This window comes from Mustela lutreola, chromosome 8, assembly GCF_030435805.1.
Source record: "Mustela lutreola isolate mMusLut2 chromosome 8, mMusLut2.pri, whole genome shotgun sequence".
Classification (NCBI taxonomy): Eukaryota; Metazoa; Chordata; class Mammalia; order Carnivora; family Mustelidae; genus Mustela; species Mustela lutreola.
Window position 1 is genome coordinate 136,981,124 of NC_081297.1, and position 19,787 is coordinate 137,000,910.

The 19,787-nt window shown below is 51.1% G+C and overlaps 1 protein-coding gene across 4 annotated transcripts in view; it reads left to right on the forward strand.

Annotated features, from left to right (window-relative positions):
• The window catches only part of ABTB3 (ankyrin repeat and BTB domain containing 3), a 288,735-nt gene that overhangs the window by 230,757 nt on the left and 38,191 nt on the right, over positions 1-19,787 (forward strand). For 2 of the 4 annotated variants that reach the window (XM_059186770.1, XM_059186773.1), the window contains 7 exons: positions 9,310-9,475; positions 11,723-11,812; positions 13,801-13,902; positions 15,871-15,964; positions 16,081-16,216; positions 16,939-17,159; positions 18,601-18,779. In XM_059186770.1, the coding sequence (XP_059042753.1) occupies positions 9,310-9,475; positions 11,723-11,812; positions 13,801-13,902; positions 15,871-15,964; positions 16,081-16,216; positions 16,939-17,159; positions 18,601-18,779 (988 nt within the window). The remainder of the gene's footprint in view (positions 1-9,309; positions 9,476-11,722; positions 11,813-13,800; positions 13,903-15,870; positions 15,965-16,080; positions 16,217-16,938; positions 17,160-18,600; positions 18,780-19,787) is intronic. The other 2 variants (XM_059186771.1, XM_059186772.1) reach the window with 2 other exon arrangements.

Here is a 19,787-nt window from a genome sequence, read left to right on the forward strand (position 1 = left end):
TGGCAGGGAGCATCTGCAGGCCTGATGCACCCCTCAGGACACCCCCCACCCCCCGCCAAGGCAGCCTGGCAGCCACAAAGACGCTGAGAGCACAGTCTTGCTTTTGTCCTGTGGGTCACCAGATCCTTATAAACAAAACCTAGGAAACTACTCTCCTACATACCCTATAGGAATACATACCCTGCCTTGGACCTGCAGGCGCTCGTATTCTTATCTGGAGACACAGAAATTAGGAAATGGGAGGAAGCAGCCAAATCTGACCCTTTCATTTCAAGGAAATGTATATTTCTGTTCTGATGCATCAGGAGAGGAGCCCTAACAGGCAGTTACTTTCTTAGCTTCTGTGTAAGTTAGATGACAAGAGCATCTCCAAGTATGGAGATTTAACTAAACTAGATGTTTATTTCTCCGCCATGTAATAGTTCATCCAGGGCAGGCCAATGGGGCAGCTCCGCTCCACAAGATCCCTTGAAGACCCCCAACCCTTCCATCTTGTTGCTTGTGGCTCCTTGAGAGCAGGTGTCAGCAAACTGTGGCCCTTGAGTCAGTCTGGTTTGTTTTTTTTAAATGAAATGTTATGGGAGCACAGTCACACCCATTTGTCTATGGCTGTCCTCTAGCCTAAAGCTGAAAATAGTGACAACCTCTCTCACTAAGAAAAAGTTGGCCAGCGCTGCCCTAGTGCATTCGGCTCACCTGTGTGGTCAGCGCTGGGACATAGGCAGGTCTGCTTATCTGCTGGGGAGGGGGAGATGGGACTGTTATCCCAGGGCTAGAATATTCTTTTTAAGCAGATGACATAGACAGTGGTGTGCTGGTGAAAGTTCAGCGGGAGTCGTGGCTTGTGGTGTCTGCCGGCTCCCGTGGTGTAAATGCTTCCACAATGGCTGATTTCAGGCTGACAAGGAGATGTCGCCAACCCAGAATGGGGAAGATACACAGCACTGGCTTTCCCAGCCAGTCCGACCTGGCTCCCGCTCCCCAGCAGGACATGCAAGTTTCCTATGTCCCTTCTGTTCATGTGTGTTGGTGTGAACTTTAGCCAAATGGCTGTCACCAGCCACAAGGGGAAATAAACTTTCTAACGGGACAGCCACAAGCCGTGCCAAAAGTCAAAGAAGGCAGAAGATTCTGTGCCACTCTAAGAGGAGGGGTGGAGAACGCATGCTGGGAGACAACACTCCTTGCCACACATCTTTTCCCAGATGATCCTCTTGGCCATGAACAAGAGTTTGAGTGATGTAAGAGCAAAAACAGAGACACTCAAGGGTTGTGATGGAGGAAAGGGGGGAAAGCTGGTGCCTAGGAGGGAATGGTTCATGAGCACCAGAAAACATGGGATCAACTCAGAGAATGTCCATGCTTGGAGGCCCTCAAGAACTTGACTAGCCCCACAGCCCCATTTTACGGAGGAGAAAAACTGACATTGTTGAAGGAAATGCGGTTTATCCAAGGTCACACAGTTGATGGGGGTACAGCCACGACTTAAAACCACATTTATCTGAGCTTTTACTCTGGCCCTATTCCACCTTACCAGTTGCTTTCAGAATGTTTTTTTAAAGGGCACGCCATGTTCCTCTTGCCTGGCCAAGCTGAGACCTGGCCTCAGAATCCCCCCACCACACTCCAGCAGCCGTACGAACGAATCAGAGTTCGTGCCTGAGATGAACCCTGTTTTGCATGCCTGGCTTGGGTGTTGTCTCAGAGCCAACACGTTGGCCCTTGTTCCTGAAGAGGTGCTGGGGGCGTTGACTGTCCGTGTTTCTGTTGCATTTCAGATGGCTGACCGATGTCCGCGTCTTCTAGAAAGTCATAGTCTCTGTCAGCATCACACATCCTACATTTCCTAGGCATGTGTCCCTATTCCACCAGGTCTCCAGAGTAGCCGGACAGGTTCATGTGCACAGTCTGCCTTGTTCCCCCACAAAACCCAAACGCATACGTCCTGTTCTCCCCACGTTAGAGATGGGGAGGCGGAAGCCCAGAGAGATTGGGGAGACCTGCCCTGGGTTATGCAGCCAGGAGTTAGGCTGTTTCGGGATATACATCATCAGTAGTTCTCTCTGCCACCCTTCAGCAAGCTTCCTGGGGTCCAGATAAATGAAATCAGCATTGTTGTCTCCTCGACATCATACATCTCTCTGGTATCCCACCAAGGAACATGAAAGGCCGGCTGTTGGGAGTCTCAATTAGGACTTAGAGTTGGGGTTAAGCTTCTCGTTTTTCTCCTGGACCCCTCCGTTTTCCATTAAGTGGTCATGGCTAGCCAATAGCCTGCTTCATGTCCTTCCCCATGCAGCCTGCGAGGGCAGGGCCAGGTCCGGCCAGCTCACTGCTGGTCCCAGCTCCTGACCCTGACCTGCCTGCTGCTGGCACTCAGGGAACGTTCCATGAGAATGAATGAATTGTGGCATTTCCCCCAGCCAGGGTAGGATTGGAGGCAGACGGAGCCAAGTGACTTGAAGGCAAGATAGTTAATTTCACTTGGTTGCTGCTTCCTCATCGGTAAGATGGGGATATGGGAGCCTGCCTTTTGGGGTTCCTGTGAGGGTCGAAGCAGGACATGAACATGGGCTCAGCAGTCAGACCAGCGGGGCTGAATGATATCTCTGCCACCTATGAGCTGTGTGACCTCCGGCAAGTGACAGAAGCTCGTGCCTCAGTTTCTCCGTCTGTAAAATAAAGACAACAGTGGGATTATCTGGAGGATGAGATGAGCTCTTACATGGGAAATGTCTAGCACTGGGAAGGCTATCTGTAAATGCCATTGTTCGGATTGACTATAGTGTGTTAGGAAAACTGCAAATCTTTACTCTTTCTTTGACCACTGTTAAAAAAGGCAAGTAATGTGACTTGGGAACCATACTATAAAGCAGATCACAGGTCCTGGGGCCCAAGCACCAGAGGGGGACTGCACCCCCCACCCAGAGTCATCCCCACTGTGGGTAAACACCTCTGTGCCCCACGATCGCGGGCACTGGCATCTTCCATGAGAGCAGGGCAGAGCGGCTCCACCCCTCCCACAGCCCGCCTCCCCCACCCCTGCAGGCGGACCCCTGGCGGCTGCCTCTGGGATGGGCCTGGGAAGCTGCTCTGTCCCAGGCTGCCAGCCTGCTGGTAGACCAAGGTAGTGAGAAGCCGCGGGAACAAGAGCAGAGAGCTCTTGCAAACAAGGCCCCGGTGAGGAGGGCCGGGCTCCACGGCGGCTGGAAAGAGCTGTGGAGGCAAGGAGGGACCTGCCCTGGGACTGAAGAAGCCTGAGTGGGAGGGTAGGGAGTGGGGGACTTCCAGATGCCTCGTTAAATCCCGGGAAAGAGGACCTACAATCACAAAACAGTGTGCATAGACAAATACAAATAAGTATGCATTCTGTGTGCAGTTATCATCACACGCTGTGCTGAGTGGCTCCAAAGCTTTATTTCTTAACCCTCATCCCGGATAGAGGCGTGAGTCCCAGCGTTACCATCCCTGCTTTGCAGATCGGAAAAGAGAGGCTTAGACGGGTTAGTTTCCCTGCCCAAGGCAGCAGGCTTGAAGCACGGGGCAGGGGGTGGGGGTGGGGGGTCTGAACTCAGGTCTAAAGCAGTAGCTTCTGCCTGTTCTGTGGGAGACAAGCTTTGCTGTCGAACACTCACACCCATGCCTCAATTTCCTTGTCCAGAAAATGGGAATGATGATAACAATGCCTTCAAGGGGAAGTCAGTTGAAGTGGTAGGAATTGAGCGCTCGGTATGGTGGTTGGCACACAGAGAGCAAACAGTAAGGGCTGGCTTCTTTTTTACTGGTGAGGGCAGGTCATGGTTTTGGGGACTGTTTGGGCCTTTGAGGTTCAGATCCCAGAGTCATGCACAGAAGCCCAGGGATTGCCAGCACTTTGATAAGAACTAGGCTGTACAGAGCACTTAGTGGAACAGACTCAGGAGCCAGACTGCCTGGGCTTAAATCCCGACTCCTACTTATTAGCTGTGTGACAATGAACAAGTTAATTAATCTCTCTGTGCCCCATTTTTCCCTGTCTGTAAATGTGATAACAATAAAGCCTTCCTCGTGGGGTTATTGTGAGAATTAAACATGTTAACACTTGCCAAAAGTTGTAATATGCCTGGTACGTGGTAAGAACGTGTATTTGTTAGGTCGGTAAGATATGTAAAAATATTAGGGTCTCCATGTTACACGTGAGAAAATGGAATGAGACCGAGTTACCTGTGCTGTGCAAGGTTAGGTGCACAGCATAAGCACTTAGTGACAAACCCAGCTTGGCAGGCATCCAAGCCACACCCTTGGAGAGGGGCTGCTAGACTCATCGCTCAGGGAGCCTGGGAACTGCCTGGCACCTTCCAGCATTAGGGGTCAGGATTGGTCCTGGGGTAGGAGAAAAAAGAGGGGCTGGGAGCCTGGCTGGGCAGCCCCCAGCATCCTGAGTGGCTCTGCTCTACCATTTCCTGCTTGTTGAAATGTTCCAGAAACTGTGCTTCCTTCGAGCCTGACCCCATCCCCCTCCCTTTCCAACCTCTGTCATCACTTACAGTTTGCTTGCAAAACCATGCTGAGGCCTGGCAGCTTTTCTGGGGACCAGGGTCTCCCCACAGGGAAAAGGACTGCCTTTATTCTGGTGGAATTTCTTAGCTGCAGTGTCTCCTTTGAAACCTTAAGAAGCACGATTACTACAGTGTTCTTCAGTCTCCAAGTCTCTGTATTTGGTCCTTCCAAATACAGTGCGTTCTCTCCAGGCTACGCCTTGCCTTGTGATTTACCGTAACGATTATGATATGCGATCGTGAACACTTCATGAGAACTGTGTGCAAAGCTCTGTACCTTGCTAAGCACCATACGTGGATTGTCTCATTTAACCCACATCCGAAATCCTAGGACAAAGGTGTTCTTACTAAACTCATTTTACAGAGGAGGAAGCTGAAAATCAGAGAGGTTAAGGAACCTGCCCCAAGATCACACAGCCGCTGAGTGGCAGAACTGGGAACCAGAGTTCATGCTCACAACTCCTATGCATGCTAGCTTTAAAAATGAATATATGAATAAAATGTGTCTGAGGCCTCAGCTGCTTGCCTGTGTCAGTGGGAGTTCATCAAGAGATCAGCAGAAAACATCACACCCCTCCCCAGTGCTACCTCCTTCCCAGGGGACCAAAGTCAACCCAATCGCTTGCTGTGTTGGGGCCTCCTTGGAAAACATCTTTCTGAAGTCACATTCTTGAAGGGGTAGACAATATCGAGGCAGTCTCTCGGGGCCAGGGCCCTTGAGAAATCAGAGAAATTGACTACTTCCATAGCTGACCTCTTACTTAAATTGATCAGATTTTTTATGGCGTCATTGAAAGCCACTGGAGGGGGAAACCACAGAGTTGATCCCCTTCTGGTGAAGCCCCAGGGGACCGGCCTCATAGATTTCTGCATAAATTAGTCCCACCCTTCGGGAGGTGCACGTATTTGCCAGGCCCCAAGGGGACCTATTGGTCTTCCGTGGCAGATCCTTCCAGGCCCTTCAGAACGAGTAAATGGATCTCTGAGTCATGTTTACAAGAGTGCTGCAGGAATTTCAATGTTGCAGAGGTAAATTTTCTAACAAACCAGGTTGAACAGAAAGCCACGTTTTCACAAGCCTTTACGGAAAATGTCTCTTACTTGCTTTAGCTGGTAACATTGAGTAATCACAACCATTACTCACTTTGTATGACTGAGGGATTCTTGAAAAACAGGTGTTTCCCGGGACCTGCTGTAGGGGAAGGGAGGGAAAAATGGGACAGGATGAGGCCAGAGAGGGAGACTAACCACAGGAGACTCTTCATCTGGGGAAATAAACTGAGGGTTGCTGGAGGGGAGGAGGGTGGGCAGGATGGGGGTGGCTGGGTGATGGACATTGGGGGAGGTACGGGCTATGCTGAGTGCTGTGAAGTGTGTAAGACTGATGAATCACAGACCTGTACCCTGGGGCAAATGATACACTGTATGTTAATTTAAAAAAGAAGAAGAAAAGGCAAGTGGTGCAGGGCTTCGCTCTCAAGCAAGACCGAATGCTTCAGACACACAAGAGGCACCACAGGACAGATGTGGTCCTGCCCCCAGGAGGCTGAAAACAAACCGTAAGATAGACAGACAGAAAGAATGGAATGCTGTAGTCACAGATTGTGAAAAGTGCTAAGAAAGGGGAGGAGGAAATTGGCCAGAGATGGGGTGTGGAAAGGCAGGAAAGGGGGGTACCCTCCTTAGAAGGCCTCCTTTGGACATGACATTGGGAGGGCGAGAAGGAGCCAGCCCCGCAAAGAGCCAGGAGAAGGAAGAGCGAGAATAAAGCCTGCGAGGCAGGAGAGACGCTGGCCGGTGGAGGGCGGCACCTGCTGAAGGACGTGGGGGTAGGGTGGGGGGCGCTCCACCACTGCAGAGCCTGCGGGGCCAGGCCCCGGGAGCTGGATTCTAGTCTCAGTACAGGGGAAGGCATGGGAAGGTTTTAAGCGGAGGGACCACACAGTCTTATTTACAATTTAAGCTCACTCTCGCGTGAGAGACTGCTTTGAGCACCTGGGTGGCTCTGTCGGTTGAGTCTCCGACTCTTGATTTCGGCTCGGGTCCTGGTCTCAGGGGCCGATGTTTGGAAGCCAGGCCGCTGGAGAGCAGGGGATGGATTTGGAATTGGGGCGGCAAAATCACCCAACTGATGCCATGGCCAAGAGCATGGGAGAAGGTTCTGGTCTGAGCATCTGGGAGCTCAGGGGTGCCATTCACAGAGGGACAGGATGACTGGGGGACAGGTTTGGGAAATTGGGGGGTGGTGGATGTGTTAAGAAAAAGTTGCAAAAAAAAAGAAAGAAAAAGTTGAATTTCAGACACCCAGTACTATATGGGCTCGTGCTTACCAGCTCTATGACGGGGGCAGGTTCCTCAGGTCTAGAAAGGGGCTTCTGAGAGCCCTTATTGTGGGCTTGTCATGATGACTGTATGACTTCATATGCGGAAAGAGCTTAGATTTCAATAATAAGAACTCAGCGCGCATGTTAGCTTCCTATAATAACAATTATTATCATCATCACCATCTTAGCTACAGTAATTTCCTTGCCATTTGTCTCTTTGTAATTAAAATCAAGGGCCTCTGTAGCTGGAAAACACTTGTGGTGATGTTCTTGGAGTTACTGGCTTATGAGTCTGGGCTCTCAGGGAACATGGGGTGGGGGGTCTGTGTCTCCCTTCTCCTGGCCCCTATCGTGGTGCCTACATGCAGTGGGTGCTCAGTATACATTTCTCCAGTCATGTGGAATTCAACTTGACTCCAGGAAAAAAAAAAAAAATGCTTATTTGAGAGAGTCAGTCAAGCATGGAGGATAGCAGAAGGGACTTAGACATAGACAGGGGAGAGGAAACTGCAAATTCACAAACAATGACAATTTGTAGCATCTTTGCTCTCAAGAAGGAGGCCCTTGATTTCACAAATCAGCCTCTTACGGGACTAGATAAATGGTCTTCTAGAAGAAAAGTTTTCCCTACCTGCCATCCAGTCAAGGCTCCAGACATGGCCACACAACACATGCAGACCCCAACACTTCCCTCTCCAGAAGCCTCTATTTATGCCCCAGAACCTGGCCCTGTTGCTCTCATCCTCTTTGCTCTGTCCTGTCCATTCGGCCTGGACCTTTTGGAGGGGAGAACTTAGATGCAGCCCATTGCCACACTGAGAATTTCCTCTCTTCCCCTGCAGATGCTGGTTGGGATCCATGGTCTTTCCTTGCGTTCTTTTCAAATCATGGCAGGTGGCTCTGCCTGCTCCCAAATTAAAAAAAAAAAAAAAAAAAAAATTCAAAAAAAATTTAATTTCAATTTCAGAATTAAACAGCAAATAGCGTTCTAGTGTACTAGAACTTTTATTTGCTAAATCTGGCAACCCTCACTGTGAGAGTCCCAAATCCAGAGCCCCATGCATCACGCCTTATGGCACAAATCCCATCGCATCTTGATGCTGAGACCAAGGGTCCCTCTGTCCTCCCCTCCCCCTCAACCACCTGCGGAGCTTCCCTGGCGAGTCCTCCAACAGTAGTGCGTGGTCTTGTCTCCCCTGCCTGCCGTGAAAAGGTCTTAATCCTGGAGTTCAGGGTCCTGGCCAGCTGTGGGTTTTCTTGGTCCCTCCCCGTGCTCATACAAATAGGCCCCTGGAGGCCTAACCCCACACCCAGCTCCTGAGGTGTGCCTGCGGACTACACCCCACATCCACACCAAGCTTTCAGACGCCTTGCTCCGGTTTCTATCCTCACTGCATCAGCGCCCCCTGGTGGCCAGAAGCAAACTCTTGCTGCCTCCTGTCCAGAACCCTACTATCTCCTACCCTGGGTTCCTAGTTCGGGGTGGCCTTCTCCCCACGCAGAGATGAATGATACATCACAAACCAAACCAAGAGTCAAGCACATACCCACCCCACCCACTTCCTGAGGCTCCCTTTGTGGTTCGCCCCTCAAGGCTCTCCCCCAGGTCCTAGGCTTACTGATAAAGAGGAACCTCGGTGCCATAAACTTTCTGGAACAGTAGCCCCTCTCCTGTCCTCCAAAGATAAAAAAGAACATTGTTCCCTCACAGACTTAACCTCTTCTTATGCCACAAGGTGGCTTAGTTAGAAGCTGCAGTGGAAGGAGGCAATCTGAGCACCTGGCTCCTTTCCTCAGTTTCCACCCTCTGAATTAGCAAGGAGAGGGGATAGAAGGGGGTCTGCGGCAGTGTCTCCTATAGGTTGCTGGCTGGGTGGTCCTGGGCAAGTCCTTTATCTGTATGCCTATCTCCATGGTTACAAGAAGGGTAATGATAGTCCTTGCCTTTCGGGGCTGTGCGGGGATTGAACAAACGAACTCCCGTCAAGAGTTTAGCAGAGGGGCGCCTGGGTGGCTCAGTGGTTAAGCCGCTGCCTTCGGCTCAGGTCATGATCTCAGGGTCCTGGGATCGAGTCCCGCATCGGGTTCTCTGCTCAGCAGGGAGCCTGCTTCCGCTCTCACTCTCTCTGCCTGCCTCTCTGTCTACTTGTGATCTCTGTCAAATAAATAAATAAAATCTTAAAAAAAAAAAAAAGAGTTTAGCAGAGCACCTCGCCCGTAGCAAACAGTAAATATTCCCTCTGTCCTGTTTAGCACAGAGGAAGACAGATGAGCCCCGGTTACAAAGGACCAAGGATCAAGACATCGGTATTTTAACTGGAGCCTAGGAACGGGCCATTAACGTGGAAAATGCAAAGGATCCTTGGTTCTTTCTAGCTCTCCTGGTCCTCCAGGACCAGTTCCTGGGGAAGCCGCTGCAACCAACTGACCATCTCTCCCTTCCTTAGGGCCGACGATTGCTTTTGTGCTTCTCGGAAGCTGGACGCAGTGGCCATCGAAGCCAAGTTTAAGCAGGACCTGGGTTTCCGGATGCTGAACTGTGGGCGGACGGACCTGGTGAAGCAGGCAGTGTCTCTCCTGGGGCCCGATGGGATCAACACCATGAGCGAACAGGTACAGGGTCCGAGAGTCTGAGCGAACACCCCCCACCCCTCCAGCAGGTGCGCAGCCCCATGTCCCAAGATGGCTGCAGCAGCAGGCCCTGGACACACACAGACCCACACGCACGCACGCACGCACTCCCCCTGCTGGTGACTTAGGGTCACTTTTTAAATTTTATTTTATTTAGTTATAGTTTTTAAAATATAAAAATATCCTTGTTCATCCTTATAGAAGTTGCACATGATCGTTGCAGCTGAAATGGAAAATAGAGAAAAATAGGCCTATTCCAGAAAGGAAATAATGCCATCACCCAGATAGCCGTTATTTATATTTAGCATGTGTCCTTCAAGTCCTTTTTTCAGCGTGGTTAAAATTAGTTCTCTGCCTGCCTGTCTGTTACTGCATCACAGAACAACTCCAGGAGTATTTTTACCAAACGTTGAGATACACAGAAGTCGTTCTGGAGAGCCCTAGGAGGCACCTCAGAGATCGGCAGCTGTCCCCCAGCCCCTGAAACTGAGGGGTGGTGAAAGGCTCATGTTTCTACCAGTCCGGAGACACCATGTGGTTGAAGATGTCACGGACAGAGAAAACAAACAGCGGTTTTCAATGTGAGCCCCAGATGGAGAGTCACAAGGGACAGATGGAGCTGTTTCTCATACGAACAGCTCATGCAGCAAGTCCCAGGGAAGGAACAGCAGCTAAGAATTTTCCTCGGCAGTGAGGAGTCCTAACACACACACACACACACTCTCTCTCTCTCTCTTATATTTTTTTAAAACAGGGAATTATAACATCTTGCCTTTCCCAATAATGTATATTAAAAGTACTTTGCAGTATCATTAAATATTTTATTAAATCACTTTTTTTTTTATTAAATCACTTTTAATGGCTACATGAAATGGTCATGTTATTTATTCAGTTTACCATCCTTGGTTGTTAAATATTTAGGTTGTTTCTAATTACTTACGTCAATAATGCTGAGTTAAACACACAAGTCTTTGTTCAAATCCCTGATTGTTTCATTAGGGAGATTTTTTTTTTAACTGAAGTATAGTTGACACAGTGGTTTCAGGAGCACAAAATAATGATCCTACGATCCTGTATGTTATGCTATGCTCATCATTAGGGAAATTCTTAAAAGTGGAAATAGTGGCTCAAACACATCAACCTTTCTAGAGGTTCTCAGTCTCAAATTACCTTCCCAGAGACTTTGTTTCCTTATACACACCCTCCAACAATGTATGTGTTTCCCTATTAATCTTTTACTTACCTTGGGCGAGGATTTCACTGGAGCCTTACTGTCTTCTTTATTTAGAAGAGCTCTTTACATATTAGACATATAACCCTTTGTTATAATATGACAAATATGTCTCAATTTATTATCTGCCTTTCAATTTTGTTTATACTGTTCACAAATTTATGTCCTCAACACTGATGATTTTTGTTTATGATTTCTTCCATTACTTTTACACCTAAAAACAGATCCGATTAGATGTCTTTTGTGGTTTTAATTTTTTTTTATCTATATCTGTAGTCAAACTAGAAATTATTTTGGTGTATGGTGTGAGATAAGGCTCTAATTGGCATGTTTTTCTGAATAGCCACATTTACAGCACTATTTATTGCAAAATCTGTCCCTTTCTTCTATTGGCTATGGAACTTCAAAATTAGCAGGAGTCACAAGCAAATAGGGAATTCCTAAAAGCCATTCCTCAGCCTCTTGCCTTTTGCTTGTAAATGATAATGTCAAACCACACGTCAGTGGTGGAGGCAAGCTCAGAGGCATCCAATTTCCCTCGACACTGACCAGCAGCTTATATAAAGCAAAGATGACACTTGTTTTATTGTGAAGAAGAAAATGTCAAGGAAACAGTGTTTATGAATTAGGTAGTTTGAACTGATGTTGCAGAATCCAGAAAGTTCCTAAGACCCTTAAGTTGAAATCAGCCACTTGTTTTAGTAAACACTCTTAGGTCTACTGTTCCTTAGGACAGATGAAAATACTCCAACTTAAGCAAAAATAATTGCCAAAAAAGGGGGGGGGCAATTCATCTGCCCCCACTTTTTGCTTCCATTTTGGTTTTCAAAACATGGAGGTGTGTAACCTTGTGAGTCCTAGGGCAGCACGTTTATTTTTTTAATGCTGGATTTTGAATACAAGCATAGCCACCTACACGCAGGTGAGAGTTTCCATTTGTTGAGTGACACAGCCACCGTGTAAACCCTCTCCGTTTTCTGGTTTTTAACCCACTGCAGGGCATGACCCCCCTGATGTACGCCTGCGTCCGTGGGGACGAGGCTATGGTTCAGATGCTGCTGGATGCCGGAGCTGATCTGAATGTCGAGGTGAGGGGGCAGAGCCCTGCAGGTCCCCTCGGCCTGGCCATCCCCAGAGGTGGGAAATGAGCAGGGGGCGGGGGTACTTTTTCTCCCAAGAGCCACCACTGAGGGTGCTCAGTCCAGCAAAATAGGTCAGACCAGCTGGTGGATTTCCTCCCAGCGCAAGGCCCCAGCCCAGCCACACTCCAAGGGGCTGCGGGCATATACATTTCATTTTAAAACAACCAGCGGAGCTACAGGGAACACCGGCTTTCCTTTGCTTCAGCCAGACTGAGTCTGATTCTTACTGCTGATCCATTCCTTTGGGGATTGGGTGAGAGAGTGCTCTCCTGAGCCATTAGCCCTTTCTGCCTAATACAGAGCTGATCTGTGGACCCCAGAGGTGTCACTTCCCCAGATCTTCCATCCTCCCTACCAAATCCTGATTGGCTCGCCCATTGGCCAAGCGGAAGCCCCAAGTCTTAAAGCCAATCGCAAAGCTTCCTAGAGGCAGTGCGATGTGTATAGTGGAAAGCACACCCCACGGGCTTTAGAATTTGACACTCAGGCTCAAATTCAGAAACTCCAGTCTTAGCAACTTGCTTTTGTGCTTGGGCGGGTGGCGTAACCGTTTGGAGCCCCCGCGTCCCCATCCACAGCAGGGAGAGCAGCATCACACACATCTCAGGGTTGCTGGAAGAATTAAATACGAAGGGTACCTAGCCTAAGTTTGGGACTCAGTTAATACCGGTTTCCCCCCTCCCCAACACACCATGAGGCTTGTAATAGGTGAATTCACACTTTTTGACCGTGTTCTATCCTGTCTGTCTGTCTGGCAGCCAGCTCTTGGCAGCCCCAGAGGCTGGAAAGTTTGGCACACTGCGATCCCAGCTCAGCAGCCCTATGAAGCCTTGTTAGCTCAATATCAGATGTTCTCGTAGTCTTACTACAGGGCTTTTTTGGTTTTTTTTTTAATTAGTAATTTTGATATTCCTCTGAGGAAAACAGGCAGTAGACACAGTTTTGCCTCCAGACCATTTTAGCTATTACAAGTTTCAAGTATTGGGGACTTTCTTGCCTGCTACGAATCCCCCAGCACCGTGCAGACCCCTGCACGGGCTCCTGATCTTTGGGTCCTTGGTGAGCTTCTCGGGTCCTCTCTGGCCCATCCCATGGCTCCCAGCTCAAGGCTTCCCCTCCCCCATCCCCCTGGCAGGTGATTAGTGAACTCAGCTGCTCTGAATGAAACAGGCATCATGGCTAGATGGCCCCAGGGGTGTTCGGGAGAAAAGCCATGTGTGGGCGCCAGTCCTGCAAATTCCCAGCCTTCAGCTGCCCTGCTGCCTCTCGTTTGGCCTAGGGTGTTTTGAGGCCCCATATTGAAAGACTGAGGTCAGGTTGCTCACCCACAGTGTGTCCAGGAAGGGCCTGTGCCCAAGTTTCCAGCAGCATCAGGGTCCTTGTCTCCCAGGAAGCCAGCCAAAGAGTGAAATGAGGACAGGTCAGGAGAGCTGTGACCAGATGGGACTGTCATTCCATCCGATGGGTGGTGACCACCCCTGGCTTGAGAGCTTGAGGCAGAACTCACCTTGCCTGAGGTTTGCTGCTGCTGAGAATTTCCCCTAAAGGTGTGGGTGTCCTGGTCCAGCATCTCCTGCTCTCTGCCATGCCTTGGCCCTCTGAAGCACCACCCTTCCTTAAGCAGAAAGAGGGGGCCGGCTGGGGAGCTGGCTCATGGTAGCTGCCATCACAGCTTCTCCAAGGCACCTTGGAGGTCCTTGGAGGAGGTCCATAGCCATCAGTTTAACTCCCTTTAGGTGAGAAGCAAGAAGGAGTCCTTCTGATGCACGGAGGACTTAAAGTCACCAGCCCGCTATCACCAACATTTCCCCAGGCGCTCCCAGGATGCCCTTCTGTACATCTCTAGCCCACGTGCCCAGCCACAGATAGGTCAGATTTGCTAGTCGAAATACTGTCAAGGTCACATTTTGAAAATAACTTCAATTTGTTTATAGGTTGTCAGTACTCCTCATAAATATCCATCCGTCCACCCCGAGACCCGCCATTGGACGGCTCTGACTTTTGCTGTGTTGCATGGACATATTCCTGTAGTTCAGGTATTAATGGATTTCCCTATCCACGTCTGACCTTTAATTTTACCTCCTCCATTATGCAAATCTGTACCTCTCCCGGCATGCACATCCCCTAAGGGATTCATATTGGTTAATTGCAACAAAGTATAGCACATTCATATCATATAAACACAAATATCATATGTAATGATCTATATGGCCTGGCTTTAACCAATATGAAATGATCACAGACCCACACGCAGCCTCACACACACGAGTGGCACACGGACAAAGCTGTTCCTGGTTGCTCGGGGGTGGGGCCTGAGCTGTGATGTTGTGGATTTGCTCATTTTGCTTGTCATAATGTGAACATAAGATTTGACTGGTGTGAGACCTTAGAACATCCCCTTAGGTGTGACCCTGGTGTTTTGTAGAGTATAGTGGTTTCTAACCAACCAGTGGAAAGAAGCATGCCCAAGTCACCAAGGGAGTGGTTCTAAAGGACACTTACTGGGACACTCCTTAATGAGAATCTGATCTCAGAGGTCTAGAGTAGGGCCTTTGCACTTGCACGGGCCTTCTGAAACAGCCCCCCCATCCCAGGTATGGAGAGATGTCCTCATCCAAGGTCCTCTGGGCATTTAAGTTGTATTGCTTGAACTCTTTGGTTGTTGTACAGTTGGTGTTCAAGGACGAGCCATTCCAGCACATTCTAGATCTTAAACTTGGTCTTCAGTGCTTCTGGAAAAAAAAAAAAAAAATCAGCATCCAGGTCCATTACCCCTCCTGACCTCATAGAGCTGAGCTTTGGGTACATCAGAAACACTTGCTTTTATGTCATCTAAGACTGTTAGAGGTCTGCAGGGCAGGAAAAAGTGTTCCAGGGACCACTAGGCAATGCTGGAGATCCACAGGAATCTTTAGTTGTTTCCTCGGTCATGGGACTCCTTCAGACAGATCCAAAGTCATGTTCTAGGAGGCGGAGTGTAGGACATGTCACACTGAGAGCTGACTTCTGCCTGTAGAATGTCATGCCCAGTTCACTCCTGGGTGAGGGATATAGGAAAGAAGGGACCAGGGGGGTGGCCTAGTGGATACAAATGCCTTCCCTTAAAGTGCAGGGGCATCCTCAAGCCTTGAAATCAGGAGGAGGAGCAGCGGCAACCAAGCAAAGCCAAACAGAAGTCAGGCCACCTCTCCCCTGCGGGTACACAAGGCAAGGAAAGCCCTCAGCAGCCCTCTCCCAGCTGTGCCCTCAGGGAGCCCCGGATAGGGAGTAAAGAAGGCGGATTGCTCCCCCTCTTTTTCCAATAGCAGTGTTGAGAACGCATTCACTGTGAGCGAGATCCAGCATGGACAGCCGCCCTCTCTAAGAAGCCCAGTATCTTTGGGAATGCATAGAACAGAGTAAACTCCTTGAAGCTCACTCTGCCACTTAATTAATTGATCTAGCTGGCCAGGAAACTTGCTCAGCTGTCCTCAGAGCTACCCAGAGTGTTCTAGAAGGGACTCGTGGCCCTGGTTGGCCCAGATGGTCCCCAAAGTCCTTCGGAACTCAAGATTCTGTTTCTAAGAGACCACACTAATGCTTTCCAAGGCTTTGTGTGCCAGACCCAAAAAGGGAGTCTTCCAGCACTCTGGCGCTGTGAGCACCGAAGGCAGTGCTTCTAGAAACTTGAACATACATATCAATCCCCTGGCGATCTTGCTGAAATGCAGACTCTCATTCAATTGGTCGAGGCGGGGCCCGAGAGCCAGCATTCCCGACAAGCTCCCAGGCGATGCTGATGCTGCTTTCCGCGGACCACACTTGGATAGTCCGAGCTTCTAGGAGATTCAAGCGGCTGTCCGTTCACCGTCTGGTGTCCAGCTACCCTCGCCCTGTGCCCATGGCCCCTGACCCAGAGGGAGGGCAGGAACCCTGGCATCGCACTGACTTCCACCAGCTTTTCCTCATGCGTGGCCTCACCGTGCATGTCCTCAAATGTCTCAGTGGCCCCTCTTCCTCCGCAGCTGCTCCTGGACGCCGGGGCCAAGGTGGAGGGCTCCGTGGAGCACGGCGAGGAGAACTACTCGGAAACCCCCCTGCAGCTGGCCGCCGCTGTAGGTAAGAGCCGCCGAGTCTCGTCCCCGCCAAGGGTCTGCGCCACCTTGGCCCTCAGTGTGTCTGTGACTGTATCTCTGCTTGATTCGCTTATAAAACCCCCTTCTCTGGGCTTGCAGGAAATTTTGAGCTGGTTAGTTTGCTGTTGGAGCGTGGTGCGGATCCCCTGATAGGAACCATGTACAGGAATGGAATTTCCACCACCCCCCAGGGGGATATGAACTCTTTCAGCCAGGCTGCAGCCCACGGACACAGGTAGGCTAGGACGGGCCAAAGCCACAAGGTCCCAAGCGGTGCTTGTTAAAAATGCAGATTCCCAGGCCTACCCCAGACCCACTACATCTCTGGATGTGGGGCCCAGAGGCAGGCCAGACCCCAGGCCTGGCCAGAGTGAGCTTAACCGCCAGCTTCCTGCTCAGAGCCAACTCCACGCAGTGCACATCCACTCAGATGGCCTTGTCTTGTCCTTTCCCGACCAGCTTTCACCTCACAGAAACGCTCCCCTTGGTCAGGGTTGGTCCGAGCCCGTCACCTCAGCTGCCAGGAAGGGACAAGAATCCATTTTAAAAAGAAGAAAACCCCCACACGTTTGGTTACTCCTTGTCTACATTTCCTTCAGGGTTTCCCCCATCCTGTTTTATTCCACAGAACCCAAATAAAGCAAACTCACTGTGGGGCCCTATGCAGGCTGACGGTTAAAAGGGCACAGTTCTAGAACCTTCCAGATACTTGAGGAAAGCACTTAGCTCCAGACTGCCCTCAAGGAAACAAAGCCACTCATGCCCCACTGTCTCCTTCATCCTTAAAACATAAGCACCCATGGTCAGGCCTCTGAAACCACCCCCACCCCCACTCCAGAGTCGTTCCCATCATTCCATTGTCTCCCATGAGTGGTCCCCGCATCCCACACCCCGTCCCTGCCCCGGCAAAGCCCTACCATCTCTGAGTGTCTTCCTCTCTGGGTTTATGATTGACAGGAATGTGTTCCGCAAACTGCTCGCTCAGCCAGAAAAGGAGAAGAGTGATATCCTGTCCCTGGAGGAGATTCTGGCCGAGGGGACTGACCTGGCGGAGACAGCCCCGCCTCCCCTGTGTGCCAGCCGCAACAGCAAGGCCAAACTGAGAGCCCTGAGGGAGGCCATGTATCACAGCGCTGAGCATGGCTACGTGGATGTCACAATTGATATCAGGAGCATAGGTCAGTCTGGGCGCCCTCCGCCGCTGGCCACAGCACCCCTGCCCAGCCCTAGCTCACTGACACACACACATGCACACACACACCCATGCGCACACACACACACACACACACACACCACGGGGCCAGGGAGCTTCTCATGTGCTGGTTGGAGCACAGGCAGGCTAAAACACCCACACGATCCCCAAAGGCCCATCCAACCCCAGGTCATTTTCTCATGATTCCCAAACTCCAGACCCTGAGAACTGAGGAATCGGAATCACCTGGGAGCTTGTCCGAATACAGATTGCCAGGCCCTACACCCAGAGGCTCTGCTGTCGAGGGTCTGGATGGATAAAGGCCGGAAATCTTTATGTTTAACAATCATCCCAGGTGGTTCCCAGCGGTTGGTGAATCACTGCCTTAGAGAACCAGGTCCATGAAGCAGGGGCCGGGAGACCTGCCAGGAAGGCCTGAGCTCCGGGTGCAAAGCCGCCCTGGGGGAAAGCAAGGCAGGGGTGGCTCCTCCTGAGTGAGCTAGCTCGGATCCAGCCCCTCCGTGTGTCCAGGGACCGGGCCAGCCCTCCCCTCCGCATCTGGGCCGAGTGTGAGCCTTCAACAGAACGAGTGTGGCAGGTAGAGGGGGGCAGAGGACCTGAGGAAAGCCCCCCACCACCGCCGCCATTCTGGACGTGGGCCTCTCCCTTAGAGTGACTGTTTAGTACATGGGACACGGATGCCACTGCCCCGTGAGCCTCTGTAGCAGGACAATGACACTCCGGACTCCGAACGGCCCGCTCTTGGGAAGCAGTAGGGAGACGCGCTCTGCCTCGGTGTCTCGCAGCTGCCCGAGCGGTTTCCGTTCCAGGAGGGAGGCCTGATGAAGCACCCACAGATGGCAAAGCTGTTTCTCATGCAGAGCGGCAGCAGGCAGGGGTATCCTCCAGGGTCTCTCTCTGACATCCCATGGCTGTCCTGGAGGGAGCAGTAGAGGGTCAAGTCCAGCGATAAGTGTCACCAGCTCTGAGCTCTGTCACCAGCTCCTGGGCAAGACCCATCCTCCCTGAGCCTCCGTTCCCCCGCCCCCCAGAAGGCAGAAGGGGTAGAGGTAGACGGAGTCAGGACCCAGAAGTAGGGAGAAGGTGTAAGCAGCACGTGACACGTCCATGTTCTACATGACGGTTAGATCTGGTAGAATGCAGCTCCTCATACCGTGGACGGCGTGCGCAGCTGGACACCCAGAGCTAAGGGACCTGAATTATGAGCTTCAATTTCAACATCCACACGTCTTCAGGGAAAAAAAGCAACACTGGCGCTGTTCACCCCACGTCCGGCTCTTGTCTTGGTCTCGTCATTTGGTGCTGTCCTGGGGAAAGGCCCGCTTGCAGATAAAAACACACCTTCTGTTGTGGTTGTTTTCTGTCTTTCCTCTCCTCCCCTCCGGGCCCTCCCCTTCCCCTCCCAGGGGTCCCGTGGACGCTGCACACGTGGCTGGAGTCTTTGCGGATCGCCTTCCAGCAGCACCGCAGGCCTCTCATCCAGTGCCTGCTGAAGGAGTTCAAGACCATTCAGGAGGAAGAGTACACAGAGGAGCTCGTTACCCAAGGCCTGCCCCTGATGTTTGAGATCTTGAAAGCGAGCAAGGTAGGAGAAGGTTAACGCCCTTGCGGTTCGTCGGTGGCAGAGAACCAGGCGGGAGGTTCACGACCTTGCCAGTCCCTTGGCCTGGTCCTGCCCTTTGGGTACGAATCCCACGGTCATGGCCACTGGTGGCTCAAACACCCAGCTGCTCCAGCTACTTGTGCTGTCGTTTGGGCACACAGGACAGAGTAGAGAGATACCTTCTATCTCAGGGAATTAACACGAAAGCTGAGTGCTTTCGCATGTGGCCCAAGGCCCTCTGAGTTTATGAAACAGTGTACAGTGGGTGTCACGGGCTCTGAGAGGTGTGAGTCGGTCAGGGAAGGTGTCAGCGGAGGTGCAGAGACATGAGCAGGCCTGGACGGGCAGATGGGAATACAACGGGAAGAGGGAAATGATACAGCTCCTTGGGTCAACGGGATACGGACCCTGCCAAGAATCCTGCAAAGCCAGGCCCTGGAGAAAGCTATTTGGGTACAGAGGATCAGATGAGTGTCACCCCTTCCTCACAGGCCTCCTAATTCCTGCAACAGGGAAATGCTGCAACCCCATTAAAACATCAGCCCAGCCCTTAGGCCATTAGGAGATCAATTCTTAAAAATGTCTTTGGGGTCACTTGTTGGCGCTACCACATAGATGTCTGGTCCTAGCCAGCAGGCCTGTGGGTTTACTGTGTGTGTCACTGGAGAGCTTTGAGGACAGACAGCAGAAATGGGCCCATCCCCCAGCCATCCACTGGCGGGGAGAGCCAAGCGCAGTGGGAGACTGTGACCGCTGCCCCACCACCGAGGCCACGGAAGCACCAGGCGTGGCCAGTCTGCCTGAGACACTCTGAAGAGTTTGTTAGTTTCCACACACCCTGGAGCTTCTGAGCAGGCCCCAAGGGCCTATATAGCACAGCGGTTCCGAGCGTGGACTCTGGAGCCAGACTACAGGGATTCAAGCCTCGCTATGCCACTTCCCAGCCTTGTGACCCCACTCAAGTTACTTAACTTCCAGCTGCCTCAGTGT